The 21,970-nt window shown below is 38.1% G+C and overlaps 1 protein-coding gene across 1 annotated transcript in view; it reads left to right on the top strand.

Moving 5' to 3' along the window:
- Window positions 1-20,164, top strand: part of tex264a (testis expressed 264, ER-phagy receptor a) — an 81,825-nt gene extending 61,661 nt beyond the window's left edge. Inside the window, exons 3-4 of the mRNA XM_014009049.1 lie at window positions 8,714-8,885; window positions 19,091-20,164. Coding sequence (XP_013864503.1) covers window positions 8,714-8,885; window positions 19,091-19,446 — 528 coding nt within the window. The 3' untranslated portion in view covers window positions 19,447-20,164. The remainder of the gene's footprint in view (window positions 1-8,713; window positions 8,886-19,090) is intronic.
- The last annotated feature ends 1,806 nt before the right edge of the window (window positions 20,165-21,970 follow it).

The raw sequence follows: 21,970 nt of genomic DNA, 5'->3' as shown, positions 1-21,970 counted from the left end.
CCACACTGCTCCAGGGCCTGTCGTGTGTGTGATTTCTCTTTCTGCCTGGCTCCTGGGTTTGTAGGGACACTGTCTGCTCTGTGGTACAGAGTCCTATCACTCCTAACTTGTGTTCCAGTGGGTGGTGGGAGTCAAAACGCAAATATTGGTCTGTGTGGGTGGGCTTACGATACACTCCAGTTTCCAACCGTCCTCCATCCGACCTCCCCGTCCAGAGGACCTATACAATTTTTTTTCCTTTCTATCAGAGAAGGATACCATGGATTCACAGAACAGCTGCCAGAGTGGTCAAATATGTAACAAAGCCCCATGAGACTCTCATATCTTTTTATTGTATATGAAATAAATCTGATATTTACTCACACACAATTACACAACTTTCTTTCAAAGACTATGCAATGCTGCATAGTCATTGTCATTCATTTCCACTCCAATTTACACTGCCTGAGGCTTAGTTCTGGTGCGAAGCACAGAGGTGTTCTGAGAAGCATGCTCAGAAAGTGCGAGACAGTCTAATAAATTCAGTGATAAATATAGAAGTTTGACCAAATTATTTAATTCTGAGGAAGACAAACTGGAAACAACAGTTGAAACTGCATTGCTGTCTTTTATTTTTTTAATYCATGTTTCAAAATAAAATTCATGTTTTGTGTGTGTGCATATGCTGCACGCTGCATGTCGCAATCTGCTTCCCAAACAGAATACATTTTGACAGCATGTATGTATAAATGTATAAAGGATTTCTTTGGTGTCTTATTTTGAAGATTCAGATGTTGTGTTTGCTCCTATTCTTATTGGTGAGGTGTGATCTCCACTTTCTCTGCCATCCGGCAAAAAATGGATCAATCTAATGTTGGTGGGTGGCCATAGAAGCTTTTTATCAACTCAGTCCTTCAGTACATAAGTTTTAAATCCTCATTTTCTGTTTATGTGTTGGCATGCAAAACTAAATTTACCTTAAGCTAAACAAATATGTTTTCTATAAATGTTTCTTGACTTAAAAAAGTGACATGGTCCAAAACTCTTCACTTTTGATAGGTTAATAGGAACAGTGTGCTTTTGAAATGCTCAGGAAAAGGTGATAGTCTGCAGAAACATCTGTCTGAGTTCTGCTGAGACCACCTGGTTGTTCACTTGCTGATTCTTGTTGACTTGTGATGCATCAGTTTGGAGAAAAAAGCATTAAATATGATGATTATAATTGTTGAGTTTCCTCTGAGGCGGCTGCCAAAGAGCGACTGGCCTCTTTTTAGACTATCAAGTCTCATCTGCCTCTCTGTCCTGCAGGACTGCACATTTCAGTCCCTGCAGCCCAAAGACACATACTAAATCTCTCTCTCTCCCTCTCGCTCGCTCTCTCTCTCTCTCTCTCTCTCTCTCTCTCTCTCTCTCTCTCTNTCTCTCTCTCTCTCTCTCTCTCTCTCTCTCTCTCTCTCTCTCTCTCTCTCTCTCTTTAACAAATGTGTTTTGACTTCTTGATGAGCTATAGGGAAATATTAGCACGCTTTTATTTGCTACACGTTACAGAGACTAGAAAAGGGCAATGGAGATTTTTTTAAATACTTGCTTGTCTAATAATTAAAGGTTAAAAGTCTGTAGCTTGTCTTGATTATGAATAGACAGTTAATATAAAAGCTACGTCTTCCTTCATTTTCCCAGTGAGTGGAGCAATAAATTACTGGTCAGCGAGACTTATCTCCCTGAGATTTGACCTGCTTTGTTCTTGTATCATTGTTTATTAATAGTGTTTTCATTTTATTGGTTGTAAGATGAAATGTCAGGAATAATTAAACACACAGCAGCAAAAAAAAAAGAAATATGTAGGTTTCAGGTTGTTACCAGTACATATAAATATGAGTAAATTTGTTGTAAAGTTGAGCAGAAATAATAAGTATTTGTACTAGGGGTGTCCCAATACCATTTTTTCTCAAATGGAGTATGAGTTCTCATTTTGGGTATACTCGCCTACTCCGAGTACCGATACTGAGCATTTAAGTAAGTAAGTAAAGTTTTATTTATATAGCGGCTTTCATAGAAATATATTCACAAGTTGCTGTACAATCAGGGAAGGGGGGAGGGGGCAGTCAGTTAAGAAACACCCATTCAAGAAGACACACATGACAAACATGGGGAAACAGGTGAAACCAGCCATGCAGCAACAGAGTTGTTCTACCTTTAACGCTTGAAATACACAAAAGGAAAGCTGAGTTTAAACAACTCACAAGAGAGCAAGTCAGCTTGGGCGGGGGGTGGGGGCTTAGGTCAGATAACACATAAAGGGAAGGTAAGATGAGGTGGGTTCAGAAGATTAGGTGAAGTTGAGGGAGGGGGGTCTGTGCTAGTTCCCAGCCTGGCCCCCTCCAGAGTCCAGAGCCACACGATGTTATTGTCTCCTGCTCGTTTAGCCAAAGTTCAGAGTTCCGTCCTCCTTAGCCATTGGGTTCTGGGGCTAGGTCCAACATGGGTGATGAGGGTGAGAGGGAATCAAGCCTTTAACATTCCATCCTGGGGAGATTCAGAAACACTGCCATCAAGGCCGTGCTGCTGGGAGCCAATAGATAAATCCAATTGTTTTGGAACAATGCAGCCTTGAATTTCCTGCTGCTTTTAAAATGTCAATTTCATCTGTGAAGTGGTGAAAGGAACAAAAAAACAATCAGCTGAATTTTGGGTCTTCCTCGCCTTTCACCGTCTGAAGCTTCACCCAGATGTAATCCTTACATGCTGGAGGCTCGCTCCTGAGCTGCGATCCTCATCAGAATCACATCCAGTTTGCGAAATTATTTCCCCCAGCTGCAGAGTCTGTGTCCTTCAAGTGCGGCCGGCAGCTTCTCAAAGGCCCAAACCACTGTCAGGGTGGTTTCACTTTTCAATAAATCTGGAACCCTCCTCCGCCAATCAGCAGGAATCCAGTTATCTTAAATCCAAACATATACAGTATATACCGTAGATCTTCCACATCTTCGATGGAACGTGGTGCCGGCATATCAGATTCCAGCCCCAGGAATCACTGACACGTCCAGCAGAAACCATTCCACCCAGACAGCTATGTTCCCCATTTGCTGAGTTGGAGCAATTATTTAGAACATGGTGGTCTCCTTCCTTATAGGCCAACAGCCCCTCTGACTGATCAAATCAAATATACAGCAGGATGTATACTGTTACTGTTAAAATAAATAACAAAAAATATTTCCTTTCAACCTATTTAAATTTTTGGGTCATTTTATGCAAGTACTGGCCCAACACCAATACCAATACCTGTATTGGGACACCACTAATTTGTACTGTATGATGAAGATTTATGGTACATAAATTTTGTATTTTATTTAGATGTGTTTTAATCTTCTTTAATATTACAGAAACTTTAGAGATCAACCAATCAGGGTTTTTTTCACTGCTGACCTTTACAAATCAGAGCAATTTATCCAGATTTTTGCATTCTTACCTGCACTACAGTTTCATGAAAGCTTACTATGAATACACTTGCAAGCATAAAGACATACATGTTTTATCACTAAATTTAAAAAATCCTATTTAACTAATTTTAACTTCACCCTTTTTCTTGGTAGATATGGTAAGATTCTTTTAAAAGTTAGAAAAATATTCTGGTCAAACTCCTCTGTGGTCTACTGGTGTTACAGTTCAATATTACAACACTGCTGACCACAAATGTGCCTTCCTTTAATCTCCTTAGTATGCTTAGATATGACCAATTGTAAATATTAAGAAAAAAATTAAAAATAAATAAAAATTGTCCAATCAGATGACCTACATGCTGAATACTTGACTTAAATAAATATGCCAGATTGCATATGCATAAATGTGTGTGCATAAAATTTTGTGTATAATTATTGATTCTAGCATATAAATAATGGAAAAACAAACATGATAATGTCACCTGAGGCAGTTTTATGGCAGCTTAAGTGATATAAGCAAATGGTGTGTTTCCTGTTTACATAGACAAATGGAGTTGCCGCAAAAAATGTATAAAATTACCATCTAATTTAGAGGGATCTTTTATGTTAACAAAAGGAGTGATATGAAGTGACCCAGTTTTCTCATCCCGAGTCACCAAGTGCTTAGAAAAACATCAAAGGGAAATCAAGAGAAAGTGGAATTGAAATAGGTATCACAACCACAGATTAAGTATGTAAAATACCTGCAGGGAGGGACACAACTTAATAAACATCTTACTTTTAAAAAGAGTCCGGTAGGCAGGTAAGATTAAAAGTTAATAAAAAAAGGCCTGTTCATACTTTGAAACTTAAAAAAAAGACAGTGGGAGTTTATGGAATAATGCCTGGAATTTAGAATGTACACATTTGATGAGATTGTAAGTATTAAGCTTTTTTTATTAAAGACTGACACTTTGATGTTACGTTTTTTGTTGCTTTACCTTTACATTACGATTGTCTCCTTTTTTTTCTTCTCGAGGTTTTGTCAATCATAATGTAGCCCTGAATTGAAGTACTGTATATCCTGATATATTGTCAATGTCTTACTTAAGGCTGCCATATTATGCATCTATGTATGGAGGTATTTGCATAGACTTGCTTAACAGTTTTTGAACAAAAGGCTGGAACTTTTGGTTGACAAATGAAAAGTTCTGAAGGGTCAGAAATGTTTCTAAACCACTRCCTTTTCAGCTGTTGTACTTCTTTATCAGCTTGAGATTAAACAGCTGTACAGTATGTACAGTATGTATCATATTCTAAGAAAGTAATCATTGAATGTACATTTACGGCCAAGACTCTGGCACTTAAAATAGAGTCTCTTAGAATCCCCATTTCACCAAACATTTGATTTAACCATTTTTGACTTTCAATGGAAACCAGAGAGCACAAAAATAAAATAAAAGTAAAATAAATAAATAAAATAAAATTGCATGCACGAGGAAAACATGCAAGCTCCACAGTCTTAACTTAGGATAATTCTGTAAACTACATTAGACTTTACTACATATATTTGAGTTGCAGAAGACACCCTGGTTACATTCACCTGCTATGTAAGGTTAGAGTAACACTAATTGTTTCATGCTCTAATAAAAAAAGATGTTTATAGAAAAATGTTATGTTTAATATCCGGTCCTGAAGTAAAAAAAAATCAATTCACCTCGTGCAGAGAGATCTAATAGTGTTACAGTGTGTTCTATCATTTAGGATTCATTTTTCATAAAGATAAAAGGAGATGATGTCCTCACTGATGGTTTATGAATCTGTAAGCTCACTAAATGAGAAGAATAGAATCTGTTCTACTGAGATGTATACACCTCCAGCGTACTCAAAGACTGTTTTCTTTTTAAAATACTTTATTTAATTATGAACATGTAACTATTTTAATTGTGCATCACTTCCTGCCAGTACTCCACACACAGACATTGTTCTCGTGTCTTGTTTTTCGTTGACTCATCTGATACAAAATCCTTGGAAGTTTGTGTGTGTGTGTGTGTGTGTGTGTGTGTCTGTCTGTGTATGTGTGTGTGTGTGTGTGTGTGTGTGTGTGTGCGTGCGTGTGTGTGTGTGTGGTAAACTGCTCTCATCTCAAGTTTCTGCTCATTATCTAAGCAGGTTCAAGGAGATTGGCACTGATTTGCATAGACAGCTTTATTGCCAGAGACTCTGCAGTCAGGATGTTAATACCAGCTCATACAGTGGTATTTCGCAAGGGTTAGATTAAAAACAGTCAATCAGAAAAATTGAGATCGGTGATGACTTGTAGAATGTCAGTTTTTTTTCTTTTTTGTAGCACGGTGTAGTGGTTTTTGCCAATCATTGCACCAGTGAAAGTAAAGCCACTCATTTTAAAACAAGTTGTAAAATTCTGATTCTGACTTCTACATGTTTTGTTGAGGCAAAACAGTGTCAGCATTAAAAGTTTGCTAATGCATGCTTTCCAATATATAATTTATAGCACACGAGACAAAAAAAAAAAAAAATTAAATTTTGGTTTTAAATAATAAAAAAGAAAACTATATATTCAAATGGAATTGTGGAATATCCGTCCTGGTTTCACAGTGCTATAGAGCAGCTCACAAACTGTGGCAGTTCTGCCAGAAATCAACCTTCACAAGAAGAATCTCTCATAATTGCATCACGAAACATCTTGCATCACCTCTCCATTCAGGAGTATCTACGGATTGTTTCGTCTGACATAACATCCTCACGGCCGACTATTGCCGGGGAATGAATCAACGGTGAATTTAATGCTGAGCTATTCTGGTAATTTCTTCCTATTTTTGTCTCTCTCTAAAATATTAATCTGTCACTTTGACACCGATCATAACTGCGACTAAGCTGAGTAACTCACCCTTGGCATTTTCTGGCTGTCCTATGATGATTCATCAGATACCTCACTCTTCTGCGATCCCTTGTGAACTACTTAAAAGCATGGAGCAAAATTATGCAGAGACTAATGTCCTCTTTAGAGAAAATACGGTGCAATATTTATAAACTTTCTCCACACACCACTAGAAAGTGCGAAAGTAGACACTTCCATGTGGATCTTAATGCAGCTTTAATGGACTCACATGGGAGGRCATATATTCATATTAATGTATTTAAAAAACAGTGTTATTTCAGCAGACATTTTACATCTCACTTTTAACTTCTCCAAGAATGATTATTGCTCCTGTGCTAACCCTGCTGCACTTTGGCAGTGATCAAATTTTAAAACTGGAGAAGTATTACCAGGGCATTTAAATGTTATATTGAAATAAATWTTGTATTTTTTTCAGCTGCTTCTTGGTTTCTTCAGCTGGTATAATGCTTCTGTAGCAGTAAAACTGATTATCAWAACTTTAATTTTTACGGTTTAAGGYTGGCCTCTCTTCTCATTTCAAGTATTTGGTTAGACATTGGTTCTTAAAACGTGCTTTTTATTTTTTACCACACTTGAATGTTTAAGTAAGACTGAGGTTCTGCCTCAAMTGGAGTATTTCAAGTGCCTAGGGTTCTGTTGACAAGTGAGGGAGGAATGGAGAGTCAGATTGACAGAAGGATTGGTGCAGCTTCTGCAGTTTTGCGSTCTCTGTACCGGTCTGTTGTGGTGAAGAGGGAGCTGAGCTGTAAGGCAGTACTCTCTGGTTACTGGCCACGGATTTTGGGTAGTGACTGAAAGAATAAAACCACAGATACAAGCAGTCAAAATTAGTCTCTTCTGCAGGGTAGCTGGACTYTCACTTAGAGAACGASTGAAAGTTCAAGTTATCCAGGAKARTGWAGAGCCGCTGCTCCTCCACATCAAGAGGAGCCAAGTTGAGGTGGTTTGGGCATCTGGTARGGATGCCTCCTGTAGGGAGGTGCTTCAGGCTGGGTGAAGACCCAGRGRAAGACACAGGACATRCTGAAGAGACTTTCTCTTGACTGGCCTTGRAGCACATTGCAATCCTTCCAGAAGAGGTGAGGTGGATTGGGATGGAGAAGTCTGAGCCTCCCTGCTCAAGCTGCTGCCCCAKCGACTTGACTSTTTATAAATGAAAGATGAATGGATGGAAGGATGTTTGAGTTTACATGTTTAATACAATACTTTGTTTTTCTGTATGAGATTTCTCTGAAACAAGAAGACCTTTGGTGGTTGTGATTARGACTCAGGGACCACTGCATCTGAGTGTGAATTTAATCATTTAGACAATGGTCAGGGATTTTCACAGTGATCACATCTGTCTTTTCCAACCACAGCAAAAAACAAGTACCCATTTTTTAACATTTATGTTTTACATATCAAGGCATAATTTAGACAAAAAWAACTTGTATTTTGTAAAACCATATTTATCTGCATAATGAACTCAGCAATTTATTAAACTGACTCACTTTCCATTTATCTGTCTCATTCTTTTGTCCAATTTATAACCGTTTCTTTTGAATCATTATCTGGCTGCATGACCTAATTTGGTTCCAGTTGCTGTTGTCTGACAAACAGTCGTACATTTATTTTCAGACTAGTTTAAAATATATTGGAGTTCATGACTACAGTAACTCAACAACTGCAGGCGACCTTGGTTGCAAAACAATCCCAAATYATCAGCTCTCCGCCTCCGTGCTTTACTGCTGGTATGATGTGTTTATAGTGCTGGACCATGTTTTATGTATTATGTTTAGTTGCAGACATAAGACCATTAAAGCAAAGTGGTTTAGTCATCACTTTGCTTCAATACGTTTAACAAACGTTCAAAAAGTCTTTTATTGTTCAGAGAAAACTGACCTTATCCTTGCTTCGCTGTTCCAGGTTTACTCCTGACGATATTTAAAATGTCTTTTCCTGATTTTACAGTCATGAAGTAACAATTTGACCACAGTGTGATTATGATGGATTATCCACTTTAGGAGGGATTGACAACAATTTTGAAATTTTCTTTGGTCATAATGAACTTCAAGTTACAACAAATTGATCTTTTCCAGATTTAGGTTTTACACTAGGGYTCACACTCACTGGTGTTTACTTGTTTCATGCATTTGATTAGCATGTTGCTGCTTTTTATTTATTTTTATTCTTATGGATATATGTTTTGAGTTTCAAGACTGGATTATAAATCAGAATGACCAAAATAATTTGTGGCACAACATTCTACTATAAATGCCTGCTTCTATTCAGGGAGGTCCTTGTCTTCTCACTCATGTGTGCCAAGATTTAAAATAAATTCAGAGAATCTGTCTGTTGGTGTTGTGAGATAATATCACGCATCTTATCGTCTGTTTTGTGTATTTCATTTGCATAGGAGCGAAAGCTGTCCGCCTTCCCAGTTATTGAGATCTACAGATCGGATGTCATCAACTACATGGTTCCACTGTCTCTCCAGACAGAATTCTTTGTGCCAGAAATGTTAGATGAAACCAAACCAGATGTAAAAGAAGAGGACTCCGATGAAGACAGAGGAACTGACATTACTGGTAAAGTTTAATACATTTCTCAAAAGTTTAGTCTGTAGAAAGTGAAAAAATCATCAGCAAAAAGCTTTAATGAACAAACTGAAAAATGTTTGACTTTATGAAATTTTCCAAAGAAATGGGTGAGTTTTTTTTAATGATGAGTAATTTAAAACAAACTGAACATCTTTGATTCTGCTGACCTCCAGTGGTCTAACTTTTTACAGGTGAACATTGCCCACCTTTTGGCAACACCCAAATATATCAATATAGTGAGAAAAATAAATTTGTCCTTAATTTTCATCTATAATATTGTCTAACTGCGTTACAGTGAAGCATATAAACAGAAACATTTCGCGCCTGCAACTTCGGTTTGAAGCAAAGATTTTTGTGATATTTTTTTAATTTTCTCTGACTCCCTTTCTGTCCCCGATCGCTGAGGACAAGCAATATATGAGTCCGTGTAATTGATCTGTCATTATAAGTATGTGTCTTGAAGTGCTGCCTCCATTACGCTGAGCTGGGAGGCTGGTGTCACAGCAGTATTGGCTCTGTCAGATCACAGGAGAAAGAAAACGATGTTGGGATGTTTGAAAAGGTGGTKGGAGGTGGACAGAAACCTAATGCGGCATCCTTTGTAAACAGTCTGTTAGTTTAAAAATAAAAGTTTAAGAAAGAAGTTTTTCTATGATCTGTAAATGTTCACATGTTGTGGCACATCCTCGAGACAAACGGCAGGGTTTTCTGCTGAAGAGCTGCTGACCTTTCTTCTGAACTGAGAGTGAAGGCTATTCACAACTTTAAATTAGTTTTGTCAGCGTCACTGTTCTGAGACAGAGCTTTGATTATTGCTGGCTTTTCTGGCAACTGAGAAAGGAAATAGGAGGAAAAGTGAAGTGTTGGGTAAACAAACTGTAATCCAGATAACAGTAGGTCTGCATATTGCACATTTTATAATCACAAGCTGAAAGTCATTTTGCAACGATGTTGTCAATCACACAACTTTCTCACACCACTATGCACGTGTCTATTTTTTCTGTTAGTTCATTTTCTTTTAAATGCAGAGTTTTCGACTTTGAGCACCATGAGTCAGTTCATTCAGCCCTAATATAACTAACAAAATTGTTGATWTGTTCTCATTACTGTGCAACTCACTCCACTCCAAAATGATCTGAAAGGGAAAATGGTCCTACAGAGCTGGGCAAAATATGTTTGATTTAGAGCAGGGATGGACAACTTAAGTGAAGGAAGGGGCCACAATTTTTGTTGGCACTACCAGAGACTCACATATTGCTGCACACTTAATTTAATGTAATAAAACTGCCATTTTAAAAATGTTTATGTACATTTAATAAGCCAACATACCATGCAGAAACATGTTTCATGCTCAAATGCATGTATAACAGTGGTACTCTAATTAAATATGAATACAAAAATGTTTAAAACTAACAAAAGATAAACACTTTAGTGAGCTGAAGTGCAATGGCTTGAGACGCCTTGAGCACAAACTCCTCTTTAATTATGGTTCTGATAAAAGTCATTTTATGTACTTGCGACTTTAGTAAACTTCTCATATTTAGCTTTGTGCAACATGATTTAGTGGAGACTTATTTAAATTAAAATCCTTAGTGGCAGACAGTGTCTCTAAGCAGACTAAACACATAGATTTGCCTTGAAATTCATTAAAAAAGTATACATATATATTATTTTTTACCTTAAAAAAATCACTCAAAACATCTCTTAGATTCTAAGAGCCGTCAGTTTTAGAGGAAAGTCTTTAGCTCACTCAAAGTCAGCTGTTGTCAGGTTTGTTTATTTTGCAATTATGCTTCATAGTTATAATCATAAAGATACCAACAGATAGTGGTATTATTATTTTTTTAATTAAATTTATTCATTTTCAGTTTAAAACAAAACAAACCTCAAAACAACAAAAAACAATTTACAAAGAAAATGAAAGGTGGCAGAAAGAAGAAAAAAATCTTATATCATCTGCCCCTTTTCAAACAAGGATAAAATAAAATACGTATGAATAAAAATACCATAAAACACTAATAATCATTAAATAAAAGAACAAACCAAAACCAATTTCGTGTCAAACAGATCCAATGAAAATATACTATGAAATTTCATATTTTCTCAGTGAACTAATTTTTACCTTTTTCTTAAACACAAATATAGACGAAGCATTTTTACAATTATTAWCAAGAACATTCCACAGTTTAATTCCTTGTACAGACRTGCAGCGTTCCTTCAAACTTGTTCAAATTTTAGGCTTTACAAACAATTCTAGTGCTTTGAGATTATAATTACTGACTCTCTTTATGAAGTGTAATTGAATATTCCAAGGTAAAACATTTGTATGAGCTCTAAACATTATTTGCAGAAATCCATAATCAACCAGTTCGTCAGTTCGTGTTATTATACATAAGACAAGGAGACAGTATTTTATACAGTAGCTGCTGTTGCGCTGTCAGGCCAGTGAAAATTGAGGTATTTTTTCTGCTCGTAGCCCAGGGCTCAAAGCTCCGAGCCAACATCATCTTCACTGGAGTGTTGCCTCAAAACTCACCCAGAATATCCAACATCACTGTAAATATCACTCAGCTGCTCTGAAACTGCTTCTGTCTCTTTCAAATTACGCACAAAGTGCTGGAGCAGTGAAGAAATACAAACCACTACCTACCAGGATGACAAAAATAATCCAGCTACACATATACAGCAGTATAATTGCCCATCACAGCAAACATAAAGGTGCACTCAGTCCTGTTCAAATGGCACGCTCCAGTTTGATCACTGGGAAGGTGCCCAAATTCTAAGTACAGCTGCAGTGTTCTCAAGACAACTAGCACATCTGGTCTGTTGCTTAAATGTTTTATTATCACGTATCAAAATAAAGTTGAGTTTTTGAGCAGCTGAATCTTGTTATTTAGCCTGTGGTTTACCCATCCCAATTCACAGAAAAATCTTACAGTTCACCTTGAGACCCCCTCAAATCAGAGTTAACCTTGTCCGGCCTAAGGAGATTTATCGAGCTGAACTGAGGAAGATTCGCTTAAGCCCTCGCAGTGACAGAAAACGATATTGGCAACATCTCTCTTGTCTGTTGTTCTTTGAGCCTGATGGTGTAACAACAGCTCTGGTCAGTGTAAACACACTATTAAGACTTGAATCTGCTCTGGGCTGTGCAGGTTGACATGAAGACGTATTAATGCAAGGTGAAAATGTTTCAGCACGAGTGGAGTGGGGGAAAAAGTTTTTGTATTAAAACACAAACACAAGGCGACTAAAGAAGTAAGACATTAAGCATGGGGACTCATTCATAGTCTTCACAAACGTTCCAGACACAATCGGGTCATCCAATCTGATGCTGACAAACAAGAAAAATGAATTTCAGATTGTAAAATTATTGAGTTTTGTGCAATTTTCAGAAAGCAATCGAACAAGTCAAAATCTTGTGCATTACACTGGAGCAATTTAATCAGATTTTTTAATGTAATTCTGTACATATAGATATACTGTGTGAGATGGATAGATATATTGTGTTTGGTTTCAGTAAAAAAAAAAACTATTTTAAGGGGCTACTTAAGAATGCATTAATATGTATCGCTGTGTGCCATTTTCCTGTGGCGCAGCATTAATCTCTGTTTCAGATCTACTCCACATATACAGTTTAATGAGTTTAGGGTTCAAGAGGTTTTGTCAGACATAGGGACTCATTTGAGCAAAATGTAATTTGTGTGTGTGTGTGTGTGTGTGTGTGTGTGTGTGTGTGTGTGTGTGTGNGTGTGTGTGTGTGTGTGTGTGTGTGTGTGTGTGTGTGTGTGTGTGTTTGCGCTTTCCCAGTCTCAGACACAGCTGAGCTTTTTTAATGAGAGCCAGATCAATCAGGGGAGCTAAGCTWTGTCTGACAACCCAGCTGTGGAAATCCCTCTTTTACCACCTGGGAGACTGCTTTCTGTTATCCAGTAGTCACATTATAGACATTTCTGCTCCCAGATTCTGACTGTGTTTTAATAATGGTCCTGCTTTGACCAGAGAGAGAAAATGAGAACACGCACACAAAGATTTCTGACAATCAAACTTTCACTCAATGTTTGCAAATTGTAAATTCGAGCAACAATGATGAGATTTAATCACTGCACACTAGATGCTATGAGGACTTTCAACTCAGTTAATTCATTTTCCTCCAGTTCACAAAAAGTTATCTTAATTAAGGCACTTTGCTGAAAAGTAACAAATGAAATCATAAATCCACTTACAGTCTATTCAATTCAATTATTATACAATAAATAGAAGAAAAAAGTAAAAAAGGGTTGAAATGAATGAAAAGTTGTTCATTTAAAGAAACCACTAAATTGTGTTGACTTCCTCCATCCTGAGCAGCACGGAGTCAGTTATAGAAGAGTGACTTCCTTTTAATAATCRGAAACCTCCAGCAGAATCTGGATCGGGACGGGTGGCCATCTTCCTCGACCTGCTGGGGTTTAGAAGATAGGAAAGAGACACAAACACAAAGTAATGGGTTAGGTGTAGTTTAATGGGAAGAAAAACAAAGAACAAAAGGAGTAATGCTGCTTTGTCTCGGTTCAGAGGTCGTAGCCCTGTAGACCGCGGCCCACAGAGGCCATACCTGTGCAGTCCAGGTAGGCTGCATAAAACGGCTTTTAAATGAAACGTCTAGTCTTCAGATAACTGCTTGCGTGACCACACACTACCCTGTTACTGTATTCACACACCTTTTTGTGGAAGGTATAACTTCACAAAATTCAATGTATTCAAAATGTTGCACGTAAATAAATAAAACTTGACGTTAGCTCTAGTAGCAGTACTTGTAATTGCATTTTATTTACAAAAATCTCATCAGATAATTTGCTAAACATACATTTAAAACAAATTCTTTGGTCCGTGATAAATTTCCAAACTCCACCATCTTAGTTTTCCTGTAGTTTGCTGATGTTGCAATGAGTCCTGCAATATCATCGGCCACATAGTATGCTCAGATGCAGCCTAAAATTTTGGGRTTTTGTGGGCCGCATGAAAAGGAGCCCACAGAATGAGACAGGTGCAGGCAGTGATGTAGCTGGCCCACAAATGGGCACTTCGAAGGRCGCAGCCCCTGAATTGAGAYGCAGCTTAAAAGTACTGGAACATGMATGGAGCTAATAAGARAACTTGCTTTGGTTTTGTTTTGTTGCAGCTCCTCCATGATTCCAGATTTGTTTTTATTTCCTGCAGTCTAGAAACTGTTTGTGGCAGTTTTGATGAAGATTAGCAATAAAAATTGTGGCTAGTTGGGGGGGGAAAAGGTTTGAATATGTTTATGTGATTTAACCATGTTGGTGTCTGCCACAGGTGAATCTTTGACAAGAGCTTGTTGTTTAAAAGCACACTCTGAAATGGTACTAAGTTATTATTTTTTGGTCATCATGAACAAATAACTCCATGTTATTGAATCAGCAATGTCTGTAACTTTTCACTCATGTAATGGTTGTACTTTATTATTAAAAAGGCTATTTAGGATTATTTAAAATAACATAAATGTAGAGAATAAATATACATAATTAAAAAAAAATTCTGAGCTTTCAGATCCATATTTCAATTTCACTTTCCTACTCAACTGTAGCAACTTGCACTGGTCCATATTTAAATGCATTGCTCTGTTCTAGCATCTGATGGCAGTAGCAAAGACCCCACCATAGTACAAAATAGAACAGCACTTATGACAAGCACGCCATTCATGAAGTCCCCCACAGAGAAGGCAGAAAAAGGTGGTCAGACAAGAATCGTTCAATCAAAACATCATCATGTTGTAATCAGTAATCAACATACTACATAACATAAATAATGTAAGATGTAGAAATCAGTGGATGTGGGTGGACCTTGTGTAAACAGAAATATTGTTGCACTGAATTTTCATTGCTTGTTATATAGCGTTTGAAAAAAACTGGTTGAAGTTAGTCACTGCTGAACATCTCTCAGCTTTGAAGTACAAACATCACATGGTATTTTTGGGGTCAGCTGCACCTCATTCAACTCCGGAGTCTATAATTTAAACTGTAGTCTTGTCGGGGGAAATGATGCTCTGGTTTGTCAACTGTTGAGTCACAAGAAAAGATGGAAAGAGCTTAGATTTCTCAGCAGGAATTTGAAGCAATTTTTGTGTCTTTATTGTCGCTGCATGATACGTTGTCCAATTTTTTAAGGAATTTCTTCTCACAGTATTTCATCAAAACAAGTCGTTTTCCTTCCACTGCTTGTGGTTTGACCAAAAAAACATGCTGTGAATGTGYCCCTGCCTTATTTTTGTCATTGGGAATCAAGTTCAGCACGACCTAGTTTACGAAAGCTGCCATGTTTGTTTTGACTTCCAGGTGTCAGAGGTCCATCAGTTTATACAGTCTGTGGATTGGACCAACAGTCTTGTCTGTTGTTTGTTGTTGACACCTTTTGAATGGGAGTTTAATTGCTGCCCAAGATGCTGTTGACACAGTCTGTGTGAACACAAACATCTGGGCAGCTCAAGATTTYGCAGAGCATTACAGACAGTAACAGATGACATCACTTTTTACCAATCAAACGTCACTGTAGAGCAAGCAAAGTTGGAAATATGAATTTCTTCTAAGGTTCCCATTGGCTACAATTTTGTGGTGACATAAAGTGTATTATCCATTCACAACGGTCCATATTAATGCCTCCTTTCTTTGTAAAATATTTATATCTATGATGATACACAAGTTATTTAGTACATGTTATTATGCAAGGCAGACACACTGGCTAAGTCCAGCAAATCTGTGTTTTACTCTAAAATCCTATAATAAGTATCCCTAAATGCTCCTCCTCCCAGGTCCTCATTCATAAAAAAGCCAATCCATCTGTCTTCTCACTTCCCAGCTTTTGTTACGCATTTTATACSAGCCTCGTCTTTCCATCCAACCAGACTCTGCTTCTCCAAACCCTCACTGTGTCTCAACCCTTTCTGTGTCTAATTACCTCCTTTAAAAAATCCTCTCCTCTTCTACAGACAGTTTGAAGAACAAGACCTTGATTTTCAGCTAATAATCCCAATGGGCCCAATTTAGTAACAACATTAGGCAAATGTTATCCAAAAGGCTTCAACCACAATACTAATTCCAGGACTTGCTTGCAACCATGAAAGCGTGAAAGTTGTCGAGTGTGTTGAGGCTCTTCCTTGGAGGGCTATCCACCCATTTACCCTAAGAAGATCCATGATTACCCATAAAATTCCTCACATTTTAAACATCCTCATATTGTAAAATGAGTCTCTCTAGAATATTTCCCTCCAACATGCAAACAACACATGAATCATCCATTTATATTCATTTGAAACCACCTTATTAAATCCCATTTACAGTTCTTTTTCCACAAAAGACCTCTCTCACTGGTTTTGTTTGGACTTGTTTCCCAATCAACACCACACAAAAAAATAMTCTAAATAAAAATCCATATGAACCTCTCATAACTTATTTTTCCATAAACAGAATCCGATTTGCTGAAAGTGATAATTACATTGTAGGGATTCATATAACAGAGAAGAAATGACTGACCCCAGGGAGCATCATGGTGACTTCCTGTTTATTATATTTTGATCTGATGACAGATTCAGTACAAACCCACACAGGGTGCTATTTTGGATTGTGACCACAGAAGAACAAACACATCTTCCAGTGTCCAGTAGAATAGTAAAGCTATTCTATTTTTATTTTCACTTATAAGACACAAAAGAGGCATGGCGAAAAGCTTTAATGCCCTACAATAACTACCACAGCAAAGATAAAATATTAAAATGTGTCTTCAGTTTTTATCTTGGCTCAACCAGGCATTAATGGATGTGATTGTCATTCATGAATGTGTCTTTTTGTGAGTTTTCTTCACACTCTTTTCCTCCATCTCCCCCCTCAAGGAGACCAATTTTGGTGTGAACATTGTGTTATTTTCTCRTGTAGGTGGAAGGTATGATGTGCTTCGTATATTTCCCAGATCTGACACCTACTCTGTTTTCATTTGCAATTTTTAGGAAGGCCTCGCATTTCTCCATTCTGTTCACATYGCTGCAGACCTTGATTTGGTGGACACAATCAAATCAAGTCTTTATTTAGTCTGCTTTGTTTTTAATAATTGTCTAGCTGTGCTCATTCCACGTAAAACTAACGGAAATAAAAAAAAAACACTTGTATTCAGAGATGAACGATGACTGAGTCACAGTCCAACACAGATCAAAGGCCAATTTGGTTCGAGCTCAAACAGAAAGCATTAGCAAGCTCATCATGTTGGTGAGAAAATCTCTGGCAATTAGGCAAAAGACTGCTTTCTATGATAAGCAATGTGCTGCAGACGAAACAAGCAACAGTGTTTTTCTTTTTTGCAAAGCGAAGCCCGGAATCAAATACAGTGTTATTAGATTCATGCTGATGAACGATCTTCCTTCTTTATCACCCGCCACCGAAGGGCAAGACAATATTGTTTTTGCTTCTGTGTGTGTTTGTGTATATTATATGTGTTCCTTTGTCTGTTCTGTTAGCAGAATATGCAATAAACCACTGGTCAGAAACTTTCTGAAAGTAACCATTGGAWGTATGTCTACAAATGGAAACTTTGAAGTCACCATAAATCAAGATGGCTGCCACAGCTACTCAACATTATCCACAAAAAAGAACTAACTCACTTACCGATACTGAGCTAAAACTTGGTTTGATCATAATCATCTTAACTTCAAGCGCTACACCAGGAGTGTCAAACTCATTTTCACAGAAGGTCCACATGAGCATTACAGTGGCCCTCAAAAAGCCAGTTGTAATTAACTTTGACATTTTGTGATTAACTTCAACTAAAAACATGAAATGTCTCGGTCCCCATCTCACTGCTATGGCTGAGCACCGCTAGCAAACAATAATTGAGCTCTATGTGGTATTTCCTGCATAGAAACAGTGTTTTAACACATCCTCTGATTAACACAGAAAAGTAAAATGTGTACAACTGACTAAATGTGAAATAAATAATCAACCCATTCTCACTCCCGAGTCGTCACATATTGACGTTTTTCAAAGGTCCCTTTGCGTCCAATTTTGACGCATCAGGTACCCCCCTTGCGTCATATTTTGACGGGATGGGGCGGAATCTGTTGTCGTAATTTTTCAAAGTGTAGAAAATGCACAAATACTACCGTCCCAAAGCGTGAAATTACGTGTATTCACTTTAGACATCCTGTCCCAGACCCTAGTACCTAAAATTAACCATTAACCCTGATACGTAAAATTAACCATTTTTAGAAAATGTAGGAAATTCATGGCAACTACGTGTTGCAAAGCCTAAAATTACCTAATGTTCACTGTAGACATCCTATCCCTGACCCCAGTCCCTAAACTTAACCATTTATCCTGATCCCTAATGTTAACCTCAGACCCCCGACCCAAAGACCCCTGGTGGCGCAACCCGGAAAAGCCGCGGGCGGCAAGGACTGACGCGAGGGGGGTACCTGATGCGTCAAAATTGGACGCAAAGGGACCTTTGAAAAACGTCAATATGTGACGACTCGGGAGTGAGAATGTGTTGAAATAATACAAGAAATACTATAAAAAGTAAACAGTAAGCGAGTTTTACTCACTGTTGAGTTGTGGTAAATAGCTGCCATCTTGAATTCTGATCTCTCACCCTTTCCGACAGGGAATTCCCACTAAAGGAGTGTTCTAGTTTAAATTTAGGACTTAATTGAAAATAAGGAAATTCACACTTCCTGGTTCAACTGGATCATAGCAAAGTAGCTGTCAAATATGTAGCTAAATTTAGATCTTGCACGGTGAATTTTGGCTTTAAAGCAGCCTTTTTTGAGACATTAATACAGAGCTATTGTACAAAATTGTTGAGGGAGCCACAGTTACTCAAAGCCAACAGCTCAGGGGCAGAACAAGCATTATCACTGATGGGCCGGACTTGAGTAACCCGCAGGCCACATCTGGTCCGCAGGCCTTGAGTTTGACATGTGCGCATTTGTAACATCATGGTTGCTGTTGGCAAAGTGAAGAAATTTTTTTTTAAATAAAATCCTGTTTTTCTGTTTGATCCCGCAGATCAAAGTTTAAACTATTGCAGATCAACTAGACAAGTTAGGAAAACTATTAATTTCTCTTAAATGGAACTGGATTCAGTTCTGAGCAGCCGTTTCTCTCACAACCCATTTTTTACCTGTCTGAACCTTTGCTTCGCCTCAGGTGCAGATTCCCACAGCGACGTCAGCTCAGTGAGCGGCGGCGCCCCCTGGGACAGCAGAGAGACATCGCTGGCAGCGTCCACAGCCGCCTCCCTGGCCTCCTCCCTGCCCCTGAGGGACGTCGTGGACACAAACGACGACATTAAGGACAGGGACCACAGCGACAGAGGCTCCAATGACTCTGTGGGCAGCGGCTCATCCTTTGAAGAACTGGACATGGATCAGGAGGAGCAGGCGGAGGTGGAGGAGAAAGAAGATACGAAAGAAGATGACGTTCCTAAGGAGGAAGATGAAGGTAGAGAAGCAGCTGAACTGGGGGCTGAGAAGAAGGAGCCCCTGAGAGATGGAGAGGAGTAGGAAGGACATGACTCTGGTATACTGAAGAGTTTCTCAGCTGTGCTGTTGTTGGTTATTGATTAATCGTGTTGGTGGATCTAACGCTGCTCATCCCATGACCAACAGGCCATATTTCTGCGCATTTTCACTTCCCTTATGAAGCCTGTAATTTCTGTTTATCAAAAAATCCGTTTTTAGAAGAACCTCCTGATTTAAAAATGTAAACAAACTGTCATGATGTGCAGCCAATCAGAGGCCAGGTGTGTTTTAATTACAGTCACACCAACTATCACAGATCATCATCTAATGGGACATTTTTTCTGTGGCTGTTGTTATGAAAGCCCATCTGTCAGAATCATATTCTGATGAGACATCTGACATTGTTGTTCTTGATTTACAGTAACGTTTTGGTGAAAACAGGCAGGAGCTGCTGCTTCTGAACTTCAGGATTATTCAATCTGAGGCAGAGTGACTTTATAACCGCAAATGTTCGCCCTCTCATTGAAATCGTTACAGAATATTTTATTGCCACTCATAAGATAATTGCGTTTTTATGCAATTGTGTCTTTCTATACTCAAACTGCATTTTTTTCTGTTGCTGTTGTAGCCAAGTTTTCCTCACTAGCAGAGACATGTTGTGACATGTTTGTTAGTTGATATTGTTCTATTAGAAGTGTAGAAATGCGTTTCCATGTTTGTGTCTCTTTTAAGTGGAATAAAATTTTCACGAGAAAAGTTTTCTTTAAGAATCCCAAATTTGTTTCACAGATGTCTGTTTTTCAAGCTCTCTTAGGCGCGGCTTCCTCGGGAGTGTGCCGCTTTTGATTTCCACAGCAACAGGCGCATCATTTCATCTCCAGACTGAGGATTTTTTTATGTTTTATTTGTCTGCTTCCTAACAGTAAGAAGAGATGCAACAGAGYGTGGGTGGCTGTGTTGTTCACGCGCCTGATGTGGCTGTGAGCGCTTCATAAGTTATTAAGCCAGCACTTAAAGACTTGGCGCTTTCAAGGTTTTCACCGTGTCGTGGTTGCAAAGTGTCGCCGCTTTGTTTGGGCACAGATGCGAGCGCAGAAGGCAAAATGTTTGGTGCAACTTGAGCAAATGAGCTGTTTTTAGGATTTTCAATAAGCAGCGTGTTCCTCCGATCTTCTGTTTTAATCAGAGCAAAACAAGAAGCTTGAACGCGTTTAAGACTTTTACCACCACTGTATCAAAACCCTTCCTACAGCATCTGTTACATCATTCATTTTTAAGATCTGTAACATCAGCAAGCAAACGTGATGTGATTGTTCTTTGGTCTTTAATGACTAACATGATTTATTAATGCAAATGTTTTCAGTCAAGTTTATTTCTAAATCACATCTTAAACAACCGCTGATCAACATGTGCATGTATGGCAAAGAGAAAGACTTTGTTTAAAATCATTCATGATTTCAGTTCTAAAAGACAAATACTGATAGGAGAAAAATAGATTGTGTTTCAGATACGTGTAGATCTGAGTTTCATATGCACAACAGTAAAAAATAACATTTACATTAGATCACACGTGTCAAACTGAAGACCCACGGGACAAATCTGGCCCTCATTAGCATTTTATCCGGCCCCAAAAGTAATACTTTATTTGTACAATAGTTTTATGGTTTGTCTTTTTCTTCTCATGGCAGCTGGCCGACTTTCAAACCAAGAATATTTCATTTTAATTTTTCAGTAACTTCAGACTTTAAAATAAGAAAAAACTACAGGATAGTTAAAGTCAAACAAATGGATATTTAGAGAGTTTAGTTTTACCTGATTTGATGTATTTTGATAAAACGTATCTCTAAGATATAATAAATGATAAAGTTTATAAGAAATGACTAATAACGATGTGTCTTTCTAAATTTAGGTTTTGTCTTTCTTTATCCGTTAGGTTCTAAACAATTTGGAAAAAATTTATACAATAATTATTTGTTATAAAATTTCTGTCAATAAATATTAGCAAGGACTGGCACCAAGTTTTGAATTTTGCCCCCGTTTGATTCCGCCCCCCGCCCCCGATGAAAACTAAGGTTGTTTACAGAGTGCAGAGTTTGAGTGAAAAACCTCAGTGTTCACCACAGTTCCTGTTTCCTTGCTGAATCTTGTGTCACTAGAGCAATACTTTTAGTCTGTTAGTGTTGTTCTATGGCTGAAGCATCACCTCCAGAAAATGGGGCGAAACGTCATCAGTGTTGTTCGTGCCTCCTGCTACCTGATCTTCAATAACTTTATTTGTCTCTGTTTGCTGGGCCTCTGTCTGCAGAGGTGTGATGAGTCTGCAGGGATGGATGCCCCCCTCACCACACATCTGCTGCACTTTTACTTCTCATCTTTGCCGCCTTCAACATGTGTCCCAAGGCAAACAAGACAAAAAAAAAACCCATTCAGGATGAGGGACAGTAATGACACAATAAAACTCTCATGCAGTTAGGAGGAGAAGATTATCGCCCTCCCATAATGTTAATTATTAATCTCATTAATCTGCACCATAAGCCCGTGGACGCGAAGGGGTGGAGGTGTGTGT

The sequence above is a fragment of the Austrofundulus limnaeus genome, unplaced genomic scaffold, assembly GCF_001266775.1.
Source record: "Austrofundulus limnaeus strain Quisiro unplaced genomic scaffold, Austrofundulus_limnaeus-1.0 Scaffold55, whole genome shotgun sequence".
Taxonomy (NCBI): Eukaryota; Metazoa; Chordata; class Actinopteri; order Cyprinodontiformes; family Rivulidae; genus Austrofundulus; species Austrofundulus limnaeus.
This window is presented reverse-complemented; position numbering and strand designations above follow the sequence as displayed.